Source organism: Pelodiscus sinensis, chromosome 3, assembly GCF_049634645.1.
Source record: "Pelodiscus sinensis isolate JC-2024 chromosome 3, ASM4963464v1, whole genome shotgun sequence".
In the NCBI taxonomy this organism is placed as follows: Eukaryota; Metazoa; Chordata; order Testudines; family Trionychidae; genus Pelodiscus; species Pelodiscus sinensis.
Window position 1 is genome coordinate 124642433 of NC_134713.1, and position 25717 is coordinate 124668149.

General features: G+C 37.8%; 1 protein-coding gene across 9 annotated transcripts in view; it reads right to left on the bottom strand.

Moving 5' to 3' along the window:
* The window catches only part of SIPA1L2 (signal induced proliferation associated 1 like 2), a 251297-nt gene that overhangs the window by 33223 nt on the left and 192357 nt on the right, over positions 1-25717 (bottom strand). For 5 of the 9 annotated variants that reach the window (XM_075924747.1, XM_075924746.1, XM_075924745.1 and 2 more), the window contains 6 exons: positions 23438-23521; positions 21487-21587; positions 20870-20973; positions 16473-16861; positions 6099-6323; positions 3434-3593 (listed from right to left, as the gene is read on the bottom strand). In XM_075924747.1, coding sequence (XP_075780862.1) covers positions 3434-3593; positions 6099-6323; positions 16473-16861; positions 20870-20973; positions 21487-21587; positions 23438-23521 — 1063 coding nt within the window. The remainder of the gene's footprint in view (positions 1-3433; positions 3594-6098; positions 6324-16472; positions 16862-20869; positions 20974-21486; positions 21588-23437; positions 23522-25717) is intronic. The other 4 variants (XM_075924748.1, XM_075924752.1, XM_075924754.1 and 1 more) reach the window with 2 other exon arrangements.

Here is a 25717-nt window from a genome sequence, read left to right on the forward strand (position 1 = left end):
AATTTGAAATGACTAGGTTTTAATATCAAGACATTCTGAAGTGAACAACTATATGTGAGGTGCAATCTAATTTATATGACAATACAGCTGATTTAAAGCATTACACCTGTCAAGATAACATGAAATACACTTAAAACAAGGTAAGAGAGTTCAGTGAAAGCTATTTCATCTTCTATAACATTACTTAAAATACCATCTAAATGTCTATAGCAAAATTGTTTCTGATGCCGTAACAGGATCAAATTTGGCTATTTCACTTAAGAATCCTTTAATTCTATAGCAGTGCAAAAATAGTTACTCTGTGTGTCTACAAACGCAATTTTTGTTCAAATTATCTTAAACTAGTATTTTTTCCTCACATCCTGATCTGCATTGTTTATAAATAGTTTTGGCAGCATACTTCCAATGCTGGGTACACATCAAGTACATATAGAAGCAGTAGCTTTTTTAAAAACAGTGAATGTAGCAGAGTTAAAAATATCTACATTGCTGTATTTCTGACAAACCTTCCTAACTGGTGAAGACAGAGTGAAACATGCAATCATGCAGAAGGACAACAGACCATGTACAAAATAATGTAATATACACTGAGGTCCCATTTCAGGAAAGTATCCTTCTTCAGGATAGCATTGAGACATGTGCTTAACTTAAACATGTGTCAAGTCCAACTAGAGGGGTTTAAGCACGTTTCAGTGTTGTCCTAAAACAGGGCTTAAACACTTTGGCTACATCTACACTGGCACCCTTTTCCGGAAATGCTTAAAACGGAACAGTTTTCCATTATAAGCATTTCCGGAAAAAGCGCGTCTACATTGGCAGGATGCTTTTCCGGAAAAGCACTTTTTCCGGAAAAGCGTCCATGGCCAATGTAGACACGCTTTTCCGCAAAAAAGTCCCGATCGTCTTTTTCGCGATCGGGGCTTTTTTTGCGGAAAAGACTACTGTGCTGTCTACACCGGCCCTTTTCCGGAACAGTTTTTCTGGAAAAGGACTTTTGCCCGAACGGGAGCAGCATAGTTTTTCCGGAAAAACAATGACGATTTTACATTAGATCGTCAGTACTTTTCCGGAAAAGCAAGCGGCCAGTGTAGACAGCTGGCAAGTTATTCCGGAAAAGCGGCTTCTTTTCTGGAATAAGTGGCCAATTTAGACACAGCCATACTGAAATTCTTTCTAGAGTCAGGATATAGGAACTACTATTTTTTTTTCCCAATAGCTAGACAGAGATTCTGGAAAAAAAAATTAAGCATATGCTGAACTCCATTCTACTTTAGGACAGCACTACACAATGGTTTATTGGCTTAAACCAGGGCTACTCAACACGTGGCCAATGGCCCGTTTGTTTGCAGCCCGTGGTGTGCTTTGGGTCTACATGGGGCCCCATGGTGGGAGCCAAAACAAAAAAGTAGTCAATATAATGATCTGTTAATATGCGTTTTTGTAGTTAAATTCTTGCACTGTCACTACTTATTAAGAGTGCTGTCATGTGGGTGGAAATCGGGTAAATATCGTATTTTTTAATATCCGCAGAACTGTCTTAAATGGGGCCTGTGTATTGTGTAGTCTTGCCTTAATCTTTGTGTTCGTGCCCATCAATATGAAAGAAGCTATTTGCATATATATTTGCATGAATATGCAACCACACAAGTTGTGGCTAGGGTTGCCAGGTGTCCGGTTTTGAACTGGCCAGTCCAGTATTTGAGCTTTCTGTTCGGGAAACAAATAGAGAAATATAAATGTCTGGTATTTTCTAAATAAGACGCAATGTAGATTGTGATGTAATGTCAAGTGTGTCCGGTATTTTTGTTGAAACCATCTGGCAACACTAGTTGCGGCCCTCAGCTTGTGCTGTATCATTGTGGCCCCCCCGGCTTCCAAAGCTGAGGAGCCTTGATTTAAACCATACTAAGTTCAGTAAGATTAAGCACGTGCTTCCATGTTTTTCTGAAGTGGGATGCTTTACTGAATTGGGCCTTAAAGAGTATTGAACTGTTTTGTATAGAGTAAATTTCCCTTTGCATGATTAAACGTTTCCTTCCATTTCTTTGAGAAGCATTCATCAGCTAGGAGGATCTGTCACAAATATAACAATGCAGATATTTTTAACTCCAGTACTACATTTACTGTTTGAAAAAAGCACCTGCTTTTATACTTACTTGATGAATATCAGATTAGGAAATGTGCAATCTCAGTTATTTATAAATAAGCAGCGTAGACAAGCCCATGATGGAGGGGCAAAGAAGGCAGGTGCCCCAGACCCTGGTGATTTAAAAGGGCCTGGGGCTCTCAGTCGCCACTACTGCTACTGTGGCAGTAGCAGCTGCCGGAGCCCCAAACCATTTACATTTCGAATAGAATCCCAGGCTGCATGCTCCAGGTGGTATTGAAGGGCTGGTAGGGAAGGACAGCTCTAGTCCTGCCCCTTCTGCCCAAGGCCCCGCCCCTTCTAGGAGCTGGAATCGCCTCCCCTCACACTTTGCCCCAATTCCAGCAATTCTGTTGCCCCCATTTTTCCCGTCCCTCCACATAGTCATAATTGCCATCCAATTAGTTATTAATAATGTGTATTATAGAAAGACTATAAACAAACATTTTCAGCTATTATTTCTAAAGTTTCAGAGATAATACATGAGTATGTACACTCAACTTAATATAGTACAAATAAACAATCTGACATCTTTAAATCAAATTCAGCATGTATGGGTTCCCATGTTACTTATTTACATAAAATGAACATGTTCTTTAGTATGTACTATGGTCATAGTGGATTAAAGTACCATGGATATCTTTTAAAGATCATTACTTAAAATAATTCAATTGCTTGTGGTACCATTTCCTATTATGCAAAAACTGCAATGTCACTGGTACTTGCTGTTCAGGCAGCATACTTTAAGTTCAATACCAATACCTTAATCAATTTTTTAACATGGACATCATCATCTTTGTAGAACAAAACTCAGATCACAGCTCCAGTAAAGGAGACAATGAAACGTTTCCAACAAACTACTTATCCTTAGTATCAGTATGACACTGAATCATGCAAACATCAAATGGGAGTTGCTGTTGCTGGGTACCATGAAAGCCAGGCAACTTTATTCAATTGCTTAATTTTAGGCACTTAGGTTTTTAAATATTGACCTCAGTCTTTGGAATTATACTTACAATTAATTAGGTGTTTGTTTTAAAAAGGCCAGCTTTTAAACTGAGCAGAAGCATGCGTAATAAACACGGAACTGAATCCACAACTGCTACACACTAGGTTATCATTTTTATATAGCAGGGTATGCATATCATGTGAATTACTGTCAGTTTTGGCTCTGTATGTTTGGTTTACACAAAATGATCTTGTCTAATCTAAATCAATTTCAGAACTAAAAGTAGATAATTTCCAGTTAATGGACTCTCAAATATAGAGCCAAAAAGAGTAGCTAACCTTTCTTCTACCCTCCTCCATAGAGAGGCTATCTGGCAGCATCAGCTTCAGAAAATCTTCTTTGGACAAGACTGGTTGGCTTTCAGTCACTGCACTCCTCCCAGAAGTCTGAAGCTGACTTGATGCAGACACAGCATCATCATCAACATCATACAATCTGCTGAAACAATTGGTATATTAGTATGGTTAGTAGTACTGGTCATAGATTTGGAATACTGCATTTTTTTAATTAAGAAAATTAAAAATGGCTTTATGAATTTCTCTCTCGGCATAGTGCACTGTTACCATCTGTCCCAATCATTTTAAATTCATGAATTAGTTTACCCAAGAAACAGTAAGCAACAAGCAACATGCTTCTCAAAGCCTGCACTTCTCTTTTTCGCACACTACACTTCTCTATTGTCTAGTTTTTACTTTGGTAATTTGGCACAGATCAAAATACTTAAACTTGTGCATCCTGAGCAAATAAGAAAATCAATATCTTGTGGTGTGACGTTCTACACAGCATCACAATCTGACAAAATTATCATGGTCCATCACCGGTAGCACCGAAAGTTCACTTGTAATCAATTCTGCCATGTGCCAAGCGTATTTTATTATCAGCAATTTCACAAAGCTGTTTGGATAAATAAAACAGCTGTCTTCTTTAATTATCAGTATACAAAAATGTATTTATATTCAACAAAAGACTGTCAAACTGAATTACTGTCTTTCAGCTCCCTTTTAGCAAGAAAGGAGAGAGACTATCTTAAAAGGTTTACTCTGGAAATGGAATCTGAGGAGCTGGAGATTCCCAAACAGACAGTGCATACATTTGAGACCAATTACTTACTGCCAAGTGCAGCATAATCAGCAATTGTATCCTCAGCAGAGAGGAAATAGGCTTTGCTATGGTAAATTGTAGTTCTCGATGAATTATGTCCTATGGTGACACAACCTTCAGTAAATGACCTGATTTTCATCACCCTTGCTCATTTGAGATGCTATTTTATTCAAAATAATTATCTTTGAAACAGACTCCCCCCTATGATGTGTGGAAATCTTTTCTAGAGAGAGAACATGCATAGAAAATTTATGAGACTTTTTTGATATTTACAGTGTGACCACCTTTGATGCATATACTCTTTGGATGGAACTAGTCCTCACAGAGATTTTTCAAAGTTCCTGTGATTTTAGTCCAAAGGGAATGCTTAATTATGCAATTTTCAATAAAAGTTTTCATTTCAAAACCGTGAAAAAGGTTGCAGTATCTTGGCCTGTGGGACCAAGGAGACTGCCACACTTTTAAAGTGGCAGCACTCTAATGCTGAAAAATCTAATCAAAGGATGCTTATTCCTAATATTAAGGCAAAGCAAATGTGCAGAACACCAAAGTCACAATTGGGTGCTGTTGGGACTCATTACTTGTGAAAATGAGGCAAGTGTTGAAATATAGGTTTTAAAGACCCTAATTTTAAATTTCTGTTTTTTAATATATAAAATTTTGTCCTACATTTTTACTTAATGTTGCTATAAATATTACAAAACATGTATAGAAGATTTAAACATTCTAGATTTAATAGCTATTTTCTCCTCCAACAGAATAAAGGACAGTCCCCATATCACATTTTAAACTAAGCTACTGTATGTGGATTGCTGCCAGCATGCCAAAACATACAACACTTTTTACTATGAGGAAGGAGGCTGAACTGGTTGTTTATATTCAAGAGAGGCAAGGGGAGTACCATGGTTCATGTTTTTGAAGATAAAAGGATATAAAAAGCTTTTTAAAACTGTTATTACATGGCAGATCCAAACAACACTTGTTGCTCCTATTACACTGGAGCAATAGGAAGGATGCAAAACGTCAGCTGTAACCAAATTTGAGTCACTGCACCACATTCTGAACCCAGGGTTTGGGTTCTGCTCAAAAGGAAGAGATTCCTCCTGAGCTTTCCAGGTGCCAGGTATGACATGCTGTGGCTTAGTATAAGTGGTTGGAACATTTTCAGCAAACTGAAATATGCAGTTTCAATGAAGCCAAAATATTTCAGAGATGAATAGATTCCAATCAAGTTTTCAAGGGAATTATGGCCCTGATCTGGATTGTGGGAAATGATGATTCAAGTCACTTCTCTGCCTGATTCAGGGCACTCCATCCTAGCTCCACTGCCCTTGGAAGAGTCCTTTTTGGAGCTGTGGAAGTCTATTTCTGTGGCAGGACCTGGACTTCAGTATTTCTTTGCCGATTTTTCCCCTTACATCTAAGCAGAACTGAGTTAGCATTTCTAAGTGCAAAAATCAGGCCAGAGAGAAAATAAATACCCAAATCGTTAAACACCTGCACTCCCAAAACGGAATAGGATTATGCCAAACTAATCCTCCTTAAGACAAAGTTTCATGTCTTTACAACAAGGTTGTAACTATTGGCCAGATCAATATCACTCCTTTTCTCGCTCACTGGGTAAAAGAGAGGAGGTTCAGCAGGAAAAAGGAAGAGGCAAGAGGACCCTTCAATCACTGAGGTTTTTCTTTAAACCTGTGGTGAGATCACTAATAAATAAAGGAGGGAGAAAACAGAGACAAATATTGGAAATAAAACTGAGGACAAGAAGAGGCATTATATACTATTCATATAATGAGAAAGTTAACTTAGAAAGTTCACCCTAACAAACAAAAATCTTACTCTTGGCATTGTGAAACTTCAGATTCTTCAGGTGTAGGGCTGCCTTCTGACTTTTTCCAACCAATGACATATTTGTTCACTGCTCCTTGTCTGTGGTATGATTTTGATATGGATCCAGATATCTGTTGACCACTATTCTGTGGCACTATGTAGACTTTGGAGGTATCTAGAGAGCCGCTGGTTTTAGAACAATGTGCTGAAGGGCTTCCTGAATGGTGAGACCCACTGAAAAGGAACACAGAACAAAATCTGCAATACAATAAAACATCAATGACTCTAGACAATAGCCAGCTATGCAGCCATCATTTTCTTAAATACAGGCAGTCCCCGGGTTACATGGGATCCGACTTACATCGGATCCCTACTTACAAACGGGGTGAGGCAACCCCGCACTAGCTGCTTCCCCCCAGCAGACCAGGGAGATGCGAAGCTAGAGCCCGCCCGCCCCCCTCCGCCCCAGCAGACCAGGGAGACGCGGAGCGGCTTTTCTCAGCAGACACCTCAGCTTGAGAATAAAGGACTGAGGGAAGTGAGGTGTGGGAGAATAAAACTGAGCTCTGGAGAAATGGGCTAGAGTTTCCCCTACAATATGTACCAGTTCTGACTTACATACAAATTCAACTTAAGAACAAACCCACAGTCCCTATCTTGTACGTAACCCGGGGATTGCCTGTATTCTCTAAGGTAAAACAAAACAAAACAAAAAAATCAAGGCAATAACTTGAATGCATTTTATATATAGCTAAATCACAGCAATCAGCTTTCCAAGCACACATTCATGAACACACTCGTGTACATACTTAGAAGGACTTTGCAAGATGAGCATGGCCCCAGGGAACTTCTATGCATTTTCACTTAACATGACTCTTGACAAGAAAAGGTAGGCTCTTGATTTAAGTTCTCTTAAAAAGAATGTCGTATGACTGGGAATAACTTTCACCCCAATGAATGTGGTAATGAAAACTATTCTCTCGATTATTTTAATATTCCTCTGCAATATTAATAGTGCTAGTAGTTATTAATGGCATGTTTCACCAGACTCTCTAAAAGTACTTTACAGTCAAATTAAAGCTAACATCTTTTTGAGGAAAGCCTTATTTTACTGATGAATGAACTAAAGCACTAGTACATAAAATGGTTTATTTAAGGCTATTTGCTATGTCAGTTACAGAGCTGGGAAGAGAAGGCACAGCTCTGACTGAGTCCTCTGCTCTCACTACCACATAACGCTCATTGTTAATCCAGACATAATAGTACTAAGCTCATTTATGAGAAAGTGACAGTGATTAGAGCTGTTTCATTGTTCATGCTGAGTTAAACGGAAATGTAAAACAACATGGATATGCTTTGATTGAACTGAGTTTAAAATAGTTATAAGGGAGGGACAGTAATAAAATATCCAAAAAAGACAATGATCTTATTTTTGTAAATAGATATGTAATTAGCATGAACATTCAGTTATTAAAAATGATCAACACTGGGATATAAAGTGGAAAGCTGAGTATTGGAGACATGACCCTCTATTATTGATCACTTTTTTCACCCTCAGGGGACAGAAGAACAACTATGTTTCCCCCCTCTCCCTTATTTTCTCTGATTCTCTTTGTTGCCTCCCACTTCTCAGCTGTAGCCAGCCCTAGTTGTAAAAGCAGCATCCAGAACTACAGCTCAACTGCATCAGATTTTGGATTTCCCTCCTGGAGCAGGGAACAGCGTGTGGCAGAGTTACTTCCAAATATCCACACAGATACCTTGAAGGGGGATGAGGAAGAGCCTCTGAAAGATATGCTGAAGGTATGATTAGAGAGGTAGGAGGAGAGCCAGGAACGATAGTCACGAAAGCCAACAGAACACAAGATTTCAAGACGACGACCACAGTTGCCTAACCGGTCAAGTTGGCTGACAGGTCAAGTAGGATGGGGATAGAGTACTAGTTCCAAAATATGGCTAAGAAGTCTTTAGAGAATTTGGTGACAGTTGTTTCAGTTGGGTGCAAGGGTAGAAGCAGATTGGACAGTCTAGGATGGAACTGGAGAGAATCTTCAGACTATGATGATAAAGAGCAAGTTCAAGGAGCTTAAAGATGAAATGGAGATGGGAAGAAGAGTGGTAGACAGAAAGGAAAGTGGAGTCAAGGGTTTGTATATTTAAGATGGGAGAAACTAATATGTTTGTATTGTAAAGGAAAACAGCCAGAGGAGACTGTGAACTTAAGAAGAGTAAGGGAGGGAATGAGAGTGAATATACACAGAAGATAGGAGCTGGGATGGGATCACTGGAGCAAGGGGATAGGGAAAGAAAACAGATGGGAAATTTCTGCCTTTGTGGTCAGGGGAAGAGAAGAAAGCGTGAGGTGGGGAGAGGAAGAAGACGGGGAAGGGAAAGCAAGCCAAGGGAGGGAAACAGGTCATATTTTGTCAATTTTCTCTAGAAAAGAAATCAGTGAAGTAGTCTGCAGAGACGTGGGGGGAGGGTTTGAGGAGTTAAATGTGGGGGAATGGCAAATGGTATTGCAAACATTAATTAATTTAAAAATGTAGAGTTGAGCTAGGAGGACAGCAGAATTACATAAGAACAGAAGAATGGCCGTACTGGGTTAGACCAAAGGTCCATCTAGCCCAGTATCCTATCTACCGACAGTGGCCAGCACCAGGTGCCCCAGAGAGGGTGAACCGAAGACAATGATCAAGCGATTTGTCTCCTGCCATCCCTCTCCAGCCTCTGACAGACACAGAGGCCAAGGACACCATTTTATCCCCTGGCTAATAGCCTTTTATGGACCTAACCTCCATGAAATTATCTAGCTTCTCTTTAAACTCTATTATAGTCCTAGCCTTCACAGCCTCCTCTGGCAAGGAGTTCCACAGGTTGACTACACGCTGTATGAAGAAGAATTTTCTTTTATTCGTTTTAAATCTGCTACCCATTAATTTCATTTGGTGTCCTCTAGTTCTTCTATTTAGGGAACTAATAAATAACTTTTCTTTATCGGCCCTCTCCACACCACTCATGATTTTATAGACCTCTATCATATCCCCCCTCAGTCTCCTCTTTTCTAAACTGAAAAGTCCCAGTCTCTTTAGCCTCTCCTCATATGGGACCCATTCCAAACCCCTAATCATTTTAGTTGCCCTTTTCTGAACCCTTTCCAAGGACAAAATATCTTTCTTGAGGTGAGGAGACCACATCTGTACATAGTATTCAAGATGTGGGTATACCATAGTTTTATACAGGGGTAGTAAGATATTCTGGGTTCTATTTTCTATCCCTTTCCTAATAATTCCTAGCATCCTATTTGCCTTTTTGACCGCCGCTGCACACTGCGTGGAAGTTTTCAGAGAATTGTCCACGATAACTCCAAGATCTCTTTCCTGATTTGTCGTAGCCAAATTAGCCCCCATCATACTGTACGTATAGTTGGGGTTATTTCTCCCGATGTGCATTACTTTACACTTATCCACATTAAATTTCATTTGCCATTTTGTTGCCCAATCACTCAGTTTGGTGAGATCTTCTTGGAGTCCCTCACAGTCAGCTTCTGTCTTGACTATCCTAAACAGTTTTGTATCATCTGCAAACTTTACTACCTCACGGCTTACCCCTTTCTCCAGATCATTTATGAATAAATTGAAAAGGATTGGTCCCAGGACTGACCCTTGGGGTATACCATTAGTTACCCCTCTCCAATCTGAAAATTTACCATTTATTCCTACCCTTTGTTTCCTGTCTTTTAACCAGTTCTCAATCCAAGAAAGGACCTTCCCTCTTATCCCATGGCCATGTAATTTACACAAGAGCCTTTGGTGAGGGACCTTGTCAAAGGCTTTCTGAAAATCCAAGTATACTATATCTACTGGATCCCCCTTGTCCGCATGTTTGTTAACCCCTTCAAAGAACTCTAACAGATTAGTAAAACAGGATTTCCCTTTACAGAAGCCATGTTGACTTTTGTCCAACAAATTATGTTCTTCTACATGCTTCACAATTTTATTCTTTACTATTGTTTCGACTAATTTGCCCGGTACTGAAGTTAGACTTACCGGTCTGTAATTGCCAGGATTGCCTCTAGTGCCCTTTTTAAATATTGGTGTCACGTTGGCTACCTTCCCGTCATTAGGTACGGAAGCCGATTTAAAGGATAAGTTACAAACCACAGATAATAGCTCAGCAATTTCCCATTTGAGTTCTTTTAGAGCCCTTGGATGATGCCATCCGGCCCCGGAGATTTGTTAACATTAAGTTTTTCTATTTGTTCCAAAACCACCTCTAATGACACTTCAATCCGGGACAGTTCCTCAGATTCATCACCCACAAAGGACGGTGCAGATTCAGGAATCTCCCCAACGTCCTCAGCCGTGAAGACCGAAGCAAAGAAATCATTTAGTTTCTCCGCAATGGCTTTATCGTCCTTGATTGCTCCTTTTATAGCTCGATCACCTAGGGGACCCACAGGTTTTTTAGCAGGCTTCCTGCTTCTAATGTACTTAAAAAACATTTTGTTATTTCTTTTTGAGTTTTTGGCTAGCTGTTCCTCAATCTTTTTTCGCTTTTCTTATTACATTTTTACACTTGATTTGACAGTGTTTATGTTCTCTTCTATTTATCTCACTAGGATCGGACTTCCACTTCTTAAAAGAAGCCTTTTTGTCCGTCACTGCTTCTTTTACATGGTGGTTAAGCCACGGTGACTCTTTTTTAGGTCTCTTGCTATGTTTTTTAATTTGGGGTATACATTTAAGTTGGGCCTCTATTATGGTGTCTTTAAAAAGTTTCCATGCAGCTTTCAGGGATTTGGCTCTAGTCACTGTGCCTTTTAATTTCTGTTTAACTAACCTCCTCATTTTTGTGTAATTCCCCTTTTTGAAATTAAATGCCAGGGTGCTGGACTGCTGAGGTGTTCTTCCCACCACAGGAATGTTGAATGTTATTATATTATGGTCACTATTCCCAAGCGGTCCTGTAACGGTTATATCCTGGACCTGATCCTGCACTCCACTCAGGACTAAATTGAGAATTGCCTCTCCCCTTGTGGGTTCCTGCACCAGCTGCTCCAAGAAGCAGTCATTTAAGCCATTGAGAAATTTTATCTCCGCTTTTCTTCCTGAGGTGACATGTATCCAGTCAATATGGGGGTAATTAAAATCCCCCATTATTATAGAGTTCTTTATTTTGGTAGCCTCTCTAATCTCCCTCAGCATTTCAATGTCAGTATCGCTGTCCTAGTCAGGTGGTCGGTAATATATTCCTACTGCTAATTTCTTATTAATGGAGCATGGAATTACTATCCATAGCGATTCTATTGAACATGTTGATTCACTTAATATTTTTATTTCGTTTGATTCTACATTATCTTTCACATGCAGTGCCACTCCGCCACCCACCCGGCCTGCTCTATCCTTTCTATATGTTTTATATTTTCTATACATTTTGAAAGAGGAAAGAATGAAACTGTGGTGGAGAAAGTTCACCTGGTCACTGGATTTCTGCTAGAGATGCTCTTCACTGTAAGAACAGGACTGAAGGAAACAGATCTGGGGATAAGCCATCGGCAGAGGTTAGCAGGATGCATCTTGCAATGGCAGAGTGAAGCATCAGAGGAAATTGTCTGCCACCAATTTGTTCCAGAATCAGAATTAAAGTATATAGACATTTCTCCATCTCAGGTCACGTGTTCAGTATGATCATGTCTCATCCAGTGGCATATTGGTCACTAGCTTTTGAGTACAAGACCATTGACTAGGTAGGTAGAAATGAAAAACTATTTGAGGTAAAATGAAATACAGCTTTCAGCTACAGTAACCTGGCGGTATTTAGGAAATGAAGGGTGTAATTAGATTTTTTTAAAGGAGAAAGCAAGATAGACAATTACACAGCTGTATATATTTCACAGGGATTGATAGTTTGTGATGCTGATTACCCACACAATAGACTTGATTCTGCAACCCTTATTCAGACAGATTAATACTCTCTTCAATGGGACTAGTCAATATGAAAAAAGGATGACAGAATCAGGCCGAATATGTCTGTACTCAACAGCATTCTTGAGCTGTATTTCATCCATTTAATAAACAGCACATAATTTTAACAGGAGCGTGGCAATTGAATTTATACAGGAAATAGCCTTTCACCACGCTACAGATTTGTTTCTTAAGGTTGAACTTATTAAGTATTCATAATTACAAAAAATGTTTATTAAACATTTATAACGTGACAATATCTTAAGGTCTCAATGAAGTCAGAGCTGTTCTATGTTAGGCACTGAACAAATACATAGTCAAAGTCTGAACAGTTATGGAATATCACATTTAGGGCACTACCAAATTCACAGCCATGAAAAATGTGTCAAAGTATGAAATCTGGTCTCTCCCTGTGAAATCTCATCTTTTGTGTGTTTTTATCCTATATTATACAGATTTCACCGGGGAGGGGGAGGGAAGCGAGGGAGGAACCAGTGTTTATCCAATGGGAGGTCCTGGCCGTGCCCTAAAGGGAATTGCAGAGAGGGCTGCAAGGTTATTTTGGGAGGGAGCGCTCACGGTATTGCTACCATTATCTGCACTGCCTTCAGAGCTGGATAGCTAAAGGGTAAGAGCTATTGGCTGGGCACCTAGCTTTGAAGGTAGCCTCCTGCTAGCAACAAGCCAAACATGAGGGTGGCAATACCATGTCATGCCACCTTTACTTCTGCGCTGCTGCCTTCAGAGCTTGGTGGCCAGAGAGTGCCAGCTGCTGACTAAGGGTCCAGTTCTGCAGGTAGGAGTGCAGAAGTAAGGATGGCAATACCATACCTTGCCAGCCTTACTTCTGCTGGCAGTCTCTCTGCCTGCAGAGCTGAGATCATGGCCAGCAGCTACCACTCTGCAGTTGCCCAGCTCTGAAGCCAGCAACAGTGCAGAAGTAAGGGTAACAGTACCATGATACCTCCACAATTCATTTTTGGGCCAGGGCCCCTACAAATTATATCATCATGACATTTCAAATTTAAATAGTGGAAATCATGAAATTTATGAGCTTTTAAAAATTCCATAACTGTGAAAATGACCAAAATGAAATATGAATTTGATAGGCCCCTAATCATAATGAGAGAAATTTGGCATCAGGGTAACTTGTCAGTGAATATAATTCACTTACATACTAGAATAATAAAAACATTATATTTCACAGTAGTAATATCACAACTATAAAATAAAACTCAATTCTTAAAACTTGTTTGGCTATGGTCCATCAGTTTCTTAAAAGTGCTTAAATACCTATGAAGTATGGTCTGTGACTCAAAACTCATTTGAAGAAGATCTTCAGATAAGTTATACCTCAAATGGTCAGCCCACATGAAATATAATTTATGTTTTTAGAGTAACATTTGGCACTCAAATTAAGAAGAGACTTAAAAAAAAAAAAGTTATTACCAAAGTGAGATTGAACAACCCTGAAGGGATAGTCATGATCTCCTGAGTTTTAACTCTGGTTCTGCCCCTGACTTAGATAAATCATGTGAACTTTTTGCATATCAGTTTTCCATCTGCAAAACAAGAATACATTTTCCTGTCTACCTCACAGAGGTGGATTGAAGATTATTTAATGCCTGTATAGCATTTTACATGTTTAAAGTGTTATGAAAATAACAAATGTTTCTCTTCTTCAGAAATCTATTTCAGCCCACTGTATCTCCACAGTTCTTATTCTATTATACATATAGCATCCTATCTGTACACTCCTGTATCTACTACAGTTTAGGAAAATGCTTCTAAAATTAGATTAAACTAATTTACTGACTATGTAGCACACTGAGGGAGGATGTTGAATGATATTCATTCTTTTTCCTATAATGGTTTGCACTGAAAATGGGCAAATCAGAGGAACAAAAAAGGTGCAATTTCCCTTTAAATGACTCAACTGTTACCAAGCAAAAACCTTCCACATACCTACCAAAGCAGCATCTTCAAAGACACCAGAAAATGGGAATAACAAGATACAATCAACCAGCTGTACAAGTCCACTAACAGAATAAAATTCACTGTAGAACATACATATTGTACACACATTCCACTTATAGTCAAAAGGCAGCTAGCAAAATCCATCAAATCCAATCCAACATACACACATTTTGCCAGGCATCTAATACATTAATTTAAATTAAGGGTCAAGATATGCAATGCAGCTTCATCCTACACAAATATAAAGAAATAGACAAATTTCAGTAGAATCATATTTGAGTATTATAGCATTAAATCCTTATGTCATCAATTGTTTTGCACTGAAAGAAGAGCATGTGCAGCCAAGTGCTTCTTGAAAAAATATGTTAATCACAGAAAGGGGTGCCAAGCTAACTTGACTGGTTTCTTTTTGAGGCTATTACAGTTATTTAAATTAACTGGAATAATGAAAGCAGCGATGCAAAATTAACATTAATAATATAAACACACAGTGCTGATATTTTAGTAATTGACACACTTATTTTGTATCCATTCCAATATTTGAATGATCACTTGATTGCCAGACAGAGTAGGGACAGACTCATTTATTTATTCCATCTTAAGAACTCTGCTGCAGAAGTCTCATAATAAAATGGGATTCTCAAGGAACAAACTCTATGTTTATTAGCAGGTTTTTCTATGGTGCTCATTGTATTATCTGGCAATACCATCAAAATTAATGAACTTATTTGTCCAACATCCCCATGAGGAATGTGTTTAGTTGCCTAATAAACCTAAATTGCTATCCAATTTTGTTTTTCTTTTAAGAAGTTAGAACATGTTGTACTATGTAATACATAAATAACATATACTTTATCCAAATTATCCCCCAACTCCAAAACACTCTGTGCCTTGCATCTATGCTACTTTGTCTATGTTCCTGACAGGCCACACAAGTTATACAGGGGGAGATCACCTCAGCATATTTATGGAAAGACCTCCACAAACATGTAACAAAGAATGGTGATGATGAGCAAGCAACGTTCATCCACACAAGTCTGTACTGAACACAGGGCTAACTCCATTCAAGCAAATCTCAGGCTCACAGGGGGGCAACACAATGATGGACTTAGAGGTCTTTGTAAAGCATCCATAATTGAGGTGTGTTTTTGTGAAGGGAGTTAAGGCTTGCCAACATAGGAAAGTTGTAAAGCCAGATATGAATTTAAACTGCTCGAGTTATACTGGTACAACTCCGAGTGTGGACACACATACTTGGGTATACGTGAGTTTTTCCCTGTTTAATTTTTTCCAGTTTAATTTATGCCACTTTTGAAGTGATTTAAGCTAAACTGGAAAAAAAAAAAGAGTCTTATTCCAGGATAACAGTATCCACGCAAGCACTTATCTTAGTATAATTGTATTGGTTTAAATACATCAATTATACTGTGACAACTGAACTTTTTCTCATTTAGACAAGCCCATTGAAAATCATAGATGAAAGTATCCTGTTAAACATCAGGAAGAGGAATCTACAAGGTGCCCCCAACACAGGGCTGCAATAAAAGGGGAAGACCCTTTGATTGTCCAGGGCAGGGCCAGCCCGAGCCATTTTGCCATCCCGGGCCCCGGGCGGCGCATGTGTGGGCCTGCCCCCAGGGCGTGAGGGCCCGCCCCGGCGCATGCACAAGCTGCCCAGCTCACCCACCCCTTAGTCTGGCCCTGGTCCAGGGTGTTTGGTTACCCTCACAAGTGCACAGTGAATGTGAAGGAGATTGTATTCCTCATTATATGTCACAATAGCATGTAATTAAATATCACAGTACTGTTTGTTTCTGGTGCTACTGGAAGATCCTGCTTCACCAAAGATACTCAGAAGGGTTTACAGTACAAGTTTGATATCTTTGTCTGAACTCACCTTGACTAAACCAATGGCCCAGCATTTTGCTACCTAAACATCCATTATCCAGTTCATGTGGATGTTATTCACCTCCTGTCCTAAATGTTTTGTAATGTAGTTAACTGCCATTAAGCAGGTGCTGCATTTTCACTGCACAGGGTAAAAGTGCTTTGAGGTTCAGGGAAGGACAGTGCAGATAGGTTATTATGCCTTTCAAGTTGGGTCAATCAATTTCTAAGAAGTGATATATCCTGACTAGAGTATGTGTTTCCCCAAAGATACTAATTGCTCTTACTAATTTTAAAAAAAATATGTAACACATTGGAATAGATTTTTAAATAGAAATCCTTTCTTTCTGTCTCACCCACACACTCCCGTAACAAACTCCTGGAAGGTGAGGATAAGCCTTTGTTTGGCTTCCTCAGATTATGTGCTGAAATATAAAATAATGAAATTAGTAAATGCACCTTCAAGGAAGGGAAATGGTGAGCATAAAACAAAAGCAAATTTTCTTAGTCACTAATTTAATTACTTAATTTGCAATAAGAAAAACACACATACCTGGAATGAGAGGATATTTCACTGAGGTCTCCCGTGCTACCTTCAGCTGTATGACTGCTAGAAATGGCAGAAGCATAGCTATGAACAGCATACATTTTAGCTTGTTCATCATCTTGTTCAGGAATTTCAGAAGATTCAGTCCACTGCTCAGTCCGACTATGCACCCCAGACCTGCTGCCAGCAAGGTGTAAAGGGGCCATAAGAGGAGGAGGCATACAAGGAGCTGTATCAATTCCACTGTCAGTAGAAGCCCCTTTAATATATGTTAATCCAAGTAATTCAGGGTCCATCAGGTCTCCGGAGCCAAAGTGCTTTTCATCACTATTGCTTGAGGTATTACTGGACAGGGTATTGCTGCTGGAGTGACTAGAATAGTTTTTGTCTCCAATCTTAAAAAGAAAACAAAGTTTATAAATAATATTTACTTTCATTTAAGTTAATTTTCTTTATTCAAAAATCATTTATCCTGTATTTAATATTTGTCATGGCATCATTTAATAAAATACCAAACACAAAAGAAACTAAATGTGCCACCAGCTTCTGTTGAGTAAACTGCACAACTAGCTAGGTGTATTATGGGACTTCTCTTTCTCCAAAATATATCTATTTTGTTGGTAGGTACAAGATCATTAGTTTGATCTTGGATGGCAAATCCCATGTTCATATTTAAATTCTTTGACTATGCCTTCTTTGAATCCATAAAAGAGAATTTGTGGATAGTTAATATAAACATATTTAAAAGCCAGAAGCAGAAAAATTTTGTTAACTAACCATTTAATTAGTTCATCTGCAATTCTGGGGAACAATGCAGACTGAATTACTGTTAACCTTTGTAACACATGGTCATTAAAGGTTAAGTATCCTGCAAGATAAATGACCCAGATTCAACCTTTAGGGATAGGCAATTAGATAATGCCTATGGTTTTGTGTATCTACATAGATATTGCTAGTAATTAACAATGTAAGCAAATGGTTCTTGTCACTATATTCATCTCTCTTTGAAATGTTTAGCAAATCATCTGAAAATGATGGGTGATTGTTTTATGTTAATCAATATAACTAATTACCAATGATGCTTGGGAAATAAGTCTATTTGTACATCTCCATGATTGCCTATTGTTCACCTAAAGGCTGAGCTGTGAAGACAAGCCTAGGAATGTATAAATGTCCTTAGTACCTGATACTTTTTAGCTCACAACTGCTTTAATTTTTTCTCAGAACTGTTTAAGGAAAGCCAAAGATAAAAGGATTGAGATCCCAGTCCTAAGATGGAACAGCCTGAATATGTTGGATATAGGGCTTTAAACTATGGACTAAATTCTAAAAACCTCTTTGCAACAAAAAGCTCCCTATCTCTGCTATGAATCTGAACCTCAGGAATTGAGCTCATGTCTGTATCTAATCTTTTAACCAATTTTTAGTTTAGTTAACAAGAATTGGCTATAACCATATATTTGGCATAAGATCTGAAATAATCATTAACACGGGGAGGTATAATGTGTTTGATCCTTTGGGATTGATTGAACTGAGAATTACGAAGTCTCAGTAGCACTTTATAGACTAACAAAACATGTAGATGGTATCATGCGCTTTCCTGGGCACAGCCCACTTCTTCAGATGACTGGAGTTATGAGTTTAGCATGTGCAGACCCAAAATAAATAGGAGAGAGGAAGGGGAGGGGAAAAAAAGCAGGGGGGATGGAAGACAGGGAAGCTAGAGGGAATCAGCAAGTATCTGAAGATTGGGTTGTTAAAACAAAGCATAACTCGGGGATCCACGTAACTCAGGGACTGCCTGTATAGCCTAAATAGCAACATGTGTTCCTGAAGACTGCAACGCTATCTATTTTACTGCTCATTTCCAGCAAAGGACAGTCCAAAGAACTGGGCAACAACAACTAATGGGGTATGGAATAGCTTCTATATAAGGAAAATGAAAAAGACTTGGACTTTTCAGCTTGGAAGAAATAATGAATAGTATGGAAAAAGTATATAAGGAAGTTTTAGTTATCCCTCACAACACAATAAAAGGTTATCCAGTAAAAGTAATGTGCAGCAGATTTAAAACAAAGAAAAGGAAGCTCTTCTTCACACAATACAGAGTCAACTTGAGGAACTCTTTACTAGAGGAAGTTGTGAAGGCCAAAACTACAACAGAGTTAAAAAAAAAATCACCAACTAGATAAGTTAATGGAGAATAGGTCCATCAATGGCTATGAATGGACAGGGATGCAACTCTATGCTCGGAGTGTGGCTGGCCTTTGTGTTCCAAAAGATGGGACTAGACAACAGTGGATGGATCAGTTCATGACTGCTAGTTCTGTACATTCCCTCTGAATTGGGTGCTGTCAAGAGACAGGATACTGGGCTAGATACACCAGCGGTCTGATCCAGGAGGACTATTTTTATGTTCTTATGCATACGGATTATGTGACTGAATTCACTTTAATTCAAGGATAAAGTAATTATGTGCTGTCATGGCTTCTTCCCCACTCTGGGACAATAAATGCAGAAGTGGGGGCCAGCAAAAGTACCCCAAAACCTTATCTACCAGGCTTTGGTATAAAACTTCCCCCCAAAATCTTAACCACCTAGATTTTGGGAATAAAATCTCTCCTGCCACCACCCAAGTATTGATACAAAAATCAGGGGAAGATCACTTGGGAAAACTCACCCCTAAAGTACAAACCAAGATATAACCATTAACCAATACCAGGTTAATAAAAAGGAAAGAGAAAGAGCTTTTATTATCACCACAATATTCCTGTTGCAAGCATAATGATTAGATGGAAAAGTAACAAAATAATATACTCACGGAGGAGAAATTTACCATGGGCCAGGACTTAGTTACAAAGGAGAGCAAAACCCATTATGAAATGCACAGACATCAGATCCCATTTCCTAAACCATAAAACAATAAAACCTAACAGATTTGTCTAAACTTTATCCTACCTACAGACTGTGAAGAGAATTTTCTTAGAGGGAGACATCCTGTCCCCTTCAATAGCTAGAGAGAAACTACCCAGGACAAAGGAGGGAAAAGCCCAAAAATTCCTTTGTCCCAGTTTGAAATTCCTACCTAGATTTCTATTGGCTGCCTGCCACCTGGTTTAGGAACATATTTAACCCCGTAGTCCCCAGGATGCTGGTTAACCCTCATGGTCATGACATGTGCTGTACTCAAATATAAATAACCAAGACACAATAAATGTATGAAGTTCAGTGAATAAAATAGTATCTCAGGTATTGGTACTGGGTTACATGTTATACACGCTAGTCTACGCAATGATTCAATCCTCAAACTTCTGGACAACTTCTTGCCTGAAAACATCAGGAAGTAATTTCCTCTGTGTGCCAGATTCAATAGTATTAGACACAACAGTATTGTGAGGGCCATTTTTCAGATATCACGGACCAGATTGACAGTCTGTATGAATCAGAAAGTCAATTTACATCAGCTGAAAAACTGGCCACATGACATTATTGAAATTACTTTACAAGTAGTATCATGTAGTTTCTCGGTACATCTAGCAAGGCTTTTGTATTACAAACACACAAGGTTGTGTTTCACATGCCATGAAAGAAACATGGTACTTTACTAGTATTTCTCCTTCTTCTAAACCATTAAACACTGTCCACTATTCAATTAAAGCTACTGAAGATGGTGCACCAATGATCTGATCCACTGCTTGAAATTTTGCATATCTTTTCTTAAGGCAGCCAGTCGTTTTTAGCATACTTAGAAAATAAATCTGTTTAATATCTTTTAACTTCTAGTCCTAGTGAAGTTAGCACAACATTGGTAAGCAGCCTTTATCTACCAGTTCTGATATTTCTTAGTGTATACTATTTAATTGGGCAGGAAATAATGAAAAACAACCAAAAACCAATTTCATACTCACAATTAAAAAGGCACAAAAAGATAACATTAAAACTTACATATAGTCTTTAGGTTAACCTTTGCCCAAATAATAAGAAAAATGATTGTTGATATAGTACATAGGTATCCCACTCATGCACACCATTTCTTGACATGCTGTATGTAATGTGTACAATGGGAAGTGCTCCTAAGACTGAGCAATCCAATGTAAATGAAGCTCTAGTCAGACAGCAGAGTGATGCCTGGATTAGTAAAGATTTTATCCCTTCAGTGTCCCAGAAACCAGAATATGACCTTTTTAAAGTACTCGATTTCAGGCCCCCAGAATGAAAACAATGTATCCATTCCTGAATCAGAGATCGTTGCATAGCTATGCACAATACTAATAGCTGCTGAAATTCTAAACTGTACTTCAGGAATTACTAAAATGCATTTTAAACATTTAATATTCTTGCAAGTGTCTTTTCAGACCCAAGTTTTTAACTGTGCAAGAGAAGAAAAGTTTGAGTGGACTTACATGAGAAAGTTTGCTTGGTGAATCCTTGCCACTGCCTTCTTTTGGTAAAGCACGATCTTTGTAGGAACTCAAGACTTTGGTGGATGGTGCATGCCACTTCGTTTCTGCCATAAATAATTGTGTTTTAATTTCTGATTTCTAAAAGGATGAACATACTGTACAAAGAAAAAAGCACATAGCTCAGTGCTTTAAGCATCAGGTTTGAGACAACTAAACCCTGTGCAATCACAGGTTCAAATCTTGGCAAGCCTTTTGATGTCCCAAGATAATTAGAGTTCTATGTAGTCCACTTTGTATGACATTTTTGAATGAGACTTTAGAAAACAAAGTGTTCTGAGCCTATTTTAAATATTCAATCGAACTGCCTATAAAAGAGTAAGAATTTGCCTCAGTTTTCTTTGGCCTAAGTCTACCGTATCCTGACTGTTATACTATGTGGTTACTTTCCTCTTATCACCTCAGAGGTGGCTGCATTTTACTGATGATGTGTTCATTTTGAAACACTTTAGGATCCTTTGGGATTAAAGACTCTACTTAAATGGAAATCAGTATTATCATCAGAACCAGAAGTTAACTTTATTTGTATATTTACTTTTAATATATGTTATTATTATTACCAGCATATCTGGTTCCTTCCAAAATTTCCTCTCGTTCTCTGCCTCCTTCGCACTCCAAGGGACCGGAAACTTGATGTTCATGAAGTAAAGGGGATTGGCACCTTGTAACATAAGCAAACAATCAAGTTATTTCTTTCTTAACTACAAAACTGATTACCTCATAAGGAACTTAATTCTTTACCCTTTTAGTTTCTATGGTAATAATATTTATAAGCAATCATCATCACCCAGCAACCAGATAGAGGAACAAGTTTCTATAACTTGTTACTTGTAACTAAATGAAAATACCTATGCGCAAATTTCTTTGCAGAAAAGTATAAATTAAGATTATAATTAATCCTATAATCTAGGACCAACTATAAACATGTCTAATAATACTAGATTAAAAAACATACATTTTGGGGCCAAATATTCAAAACCTCATACAATGAATGGACCATGAAAATGCATCAACTAACTGTTCCCATGGACCAATCCCCACTTCTATGAACGCAAATATCTTACTGTATGCAAATGCAGGATTCTACTAATGAAATGGGTGCATAACATTTTGCATCCCTTGAAGAGGGGTTTGTAAATTTGGCCTTTTATACAAAATAGGAATTGATGTCTCTATATATTGCAGTACTAAATCCATTACTTGAAACACTTTCATTCCCACAGATGTCAGGCACTCTAAGTTTCCAGATACAACTCATAAAATTGCAAAAGGTAAATTCTTTTGAAACATGGCTGTTAGTAGTAATTACTGCTATGACAAAAATACAACTAGAGGAGTTTCTATGAGTTTCTCACACTGAAATTTGTTATAATTTTCGTTTAATTATACACCTCAGCTGGTAAGTGATTTCAATTAATAATCTGAAAATCCTTGAGCAGGTACCAAAACACTACAATATCTGCTACATAGGATATTTTGCAAGTAATCAAACATGACAAGGCAATATTCTGCTTATAACAGACAAGAAGATGATTTTAATGTTCATAGTTGATTATAAAAATAACTTATTATCTCTGAGTAGCATATTTGAAGTGTTCTTAAATTAGTCAGCCTGGATATTTCTGTATCTCAATATTTAACAGCGAAATGTTAACAAGCACTATATTCATGCAACCAGAGAGCTACATTCACAGTAACAAAGAACAGATCTGAAACAGAAAATATGTGGTACAATTGAGTTAGTTAACCTTTTGGTGAACCTAAACATTACTGTATTTTTGAGAGAGGTTCCTATTTACTAACAGCTCAACTGTGAATTATCCTACGCAGGGCATTAAAGGGAAGTAACAAGCCCCTTTAAACTTATGTGAAAGAATTACCCATATTGCTGGAGTCTACCCAGGAGAAGACCAGCTGCTGCTAGTATACTACACAGCCTTCCATGCAAATGGATAGGAAGCAGATGCCATTGGAGCAAATGCAGAGGGAGAAATAATTGGCACCAGGGAAAGGACGAGTACAGAATTTTACCCCCCACTAAGGCAAAAGGGAAGTAGAAACCAGACTGCAACTGAGTCAATCTGGTTTCTACATTTAGGCTGACCTAATCCAGCACTAATGTGGTAGCTAGTGTACTTCCAAAACTGTTTGCGTGCAGATTGCATGCAAGATCTGTAACTCTCTGCTTCCTGTTTACTTAGGGAAGTATCTTATCAGAAGCACTTTTCTTAACCCTCATTAATTTGCAAGGGATGTCAATTTGTAGATAGAAATTCACAAGTTTTCCACACTAGTTTGAAGACCAAACCCTGAACTCAATTCCAAATTTGCACCACTGTAACACCATCACTGAACAACACTAAGGTATCTCAGGTCAGACTATGGCTGTGGACACCCTTGGTTTAAAATACATTTCTACTGCAAATGGGACTATTTAATATTTAGCTGGTAAACAAACTCTATTTTATAAATATTTATGGGAGCTGCAGCAAGATATAAAATCTCCAGTACCCGTCATATCCCACTTGCTGTCTCCACTGGCTACTTCCGCTGGGTCCTGGGTCACTGGAGGAGGACTGGTTGCTCGGTGAGCTTCTGTAATGTTGACTAGAATTATTAACAGTGCATGGAAGTATTTGCGGACATCTTTAACTCTACTATTAATTTTACAAAAAAATCATTTTTACAATTAAAAATGAGGCATACAGATTGTAGTTTGAATACTTTCAGTATATTCCTATTGGGATTTTACAGTCATCTGACTTTTTTTTTTTTTTTTTTTTTTTACAATTTATGTCATCTAAATATTTTTTAAAAGAATATTTCCCAGTTTGTTATTGGCACTTGTAAATCCATTTGTAAACCTTAAAAAGACACCATGAAACACAGACAGACTAGGTTTTGAACAGCCTAATAACCAAATCCCTTTGTGCAGTTCTCCTTCCTAGATAGTCACTTCCCATTTTGTATGTATGAAACTGATTACTTTACTTAAGAAGGAACACTTTGCATTTGTCTTTACGGAATTTCATCCTATTTACCTCACACCATTTCAACTTATGATCCTATACTCCAAAGCACTTGCGGGTAACCCCTCTGTGCTTAGTATCTGCAAACTTTATAAGCATACTCTCTATGCTATCACCTAAACTGTTGATGAAGATATTGAACAGAACCAATCTTAAAACTGATCCTTGCAGAACCCCACTTTATATGGCCTTCCAGCATGATTATGAACCACTGATTAATTACTAGGAGACTGGCTATCCAACCTGTTATGCACCCACCATATTGTAGCCCTTCTATATTGTATTTCCCTAGTTTATTGATAAGGGTTGTGGAGTCCATATAAAATGCTTCACTTAGTTATGCACATACAAGAGTGTTTGCAGGATTGGGCTTATGTTTAAAATGTTGAAATTAATAGTATATTGTATGTGATGAATAAATATTTAAGTACTGTAATAGAGCTTCACAAATCCAAGACATTAGATATTCTATACAACTGCCCTTTTAACAATGGACTCTAACAAGGAACACAAGAATGTATCAGCAAGGTAATCTTAAATCATCCAACATTAAGTATGGTTAAAGTGCATTTTAGAAACAAGATGTAAAATATGCAAATCATTAACTCAGAACCTTCTTTCCCTAAGGACAAGTTTTAAAATATGCACTGCAATTACTAATAGTCTAACTGTATGTGCTTTACATTACATTTAAAAATAGTATCAATTATTTCTCCTTAAGTGAAGTAATGTATGCTTTTGAGGGGCAGACATTTTCAAAACCAGTACATGACACAAATTTTAGATTTATATACAAATTAAGAAATTTCAGTGATGAAATCTGTTTTGCTTGGAGGTTAGAGAAACAGCACAAAGGAGGAACAATTCCAAATAAAGAAAAAATTAATGTGTAAAGAATGTTGATCAAGAAAGTGTGTTTAATTTTCACAAAATAATGTAGAAAGTCAAATGCATTTACATACTTTAAGATTTGTACCCTTTTTCAAGAAGTATGAGTAAAATGATTTACAATTATCTTTAAAATACGACCCCATAATGTAAGATTTGATTTTTTTACATCACAATTTCTCTTCTGTTTACTAAACAGAGAAGAAAAGAAAAGCACAAGGACTAGTAATGAATTACATAACCCTTCAAAACTGTGTCCATAATATGATCGTAAGCTTAAATCATTCATTTTGCAAGATTTGTTTTATTTATGCTCATCACTCATCTGAATAAGTTTCTATAATGTCACTCACTGATTGTGCCTCAGTTTAGAGCAAAGTAGCCAATCAGCTTCTATTTAATTTGATTTGGGGTTGAAGGGATGCTTGGTTATCCTCATGGGTAAAGTTATCAATAGTATTGATTGAAACACTGATTTTTTGGTTTGACAAAAAATCTAAGATTTTTTGGAAGAGATGCCAGCCTGAAAGAGTTTTTCTTGCAGCAATAAAATAAAAAATGTTTTCATTTTTCATGTCAAAAAATGTTTTGTTTGAACAAAACCAATTTGTTTTGCTTTTTTCCCCCATTTTCAGATGGTTTTTACAACTTTGCTGAAATAAATGTAGCAAAATTTTGAAAAACATCTTGCTTTATTTATTTACATATTTTATGGGGAGCAGGGACACAAAACTAGTCACCAAATTCAACTCAATTCAATTGGAGTGGGACAGCCAAAATCCTGGATAGCTTTAGTCTACCAGAAATTGGATAGTTGAGCGAATACACTTTTAGTCCACAAAATTCTGCCCATCTCTAGCTACGAACAGTACTA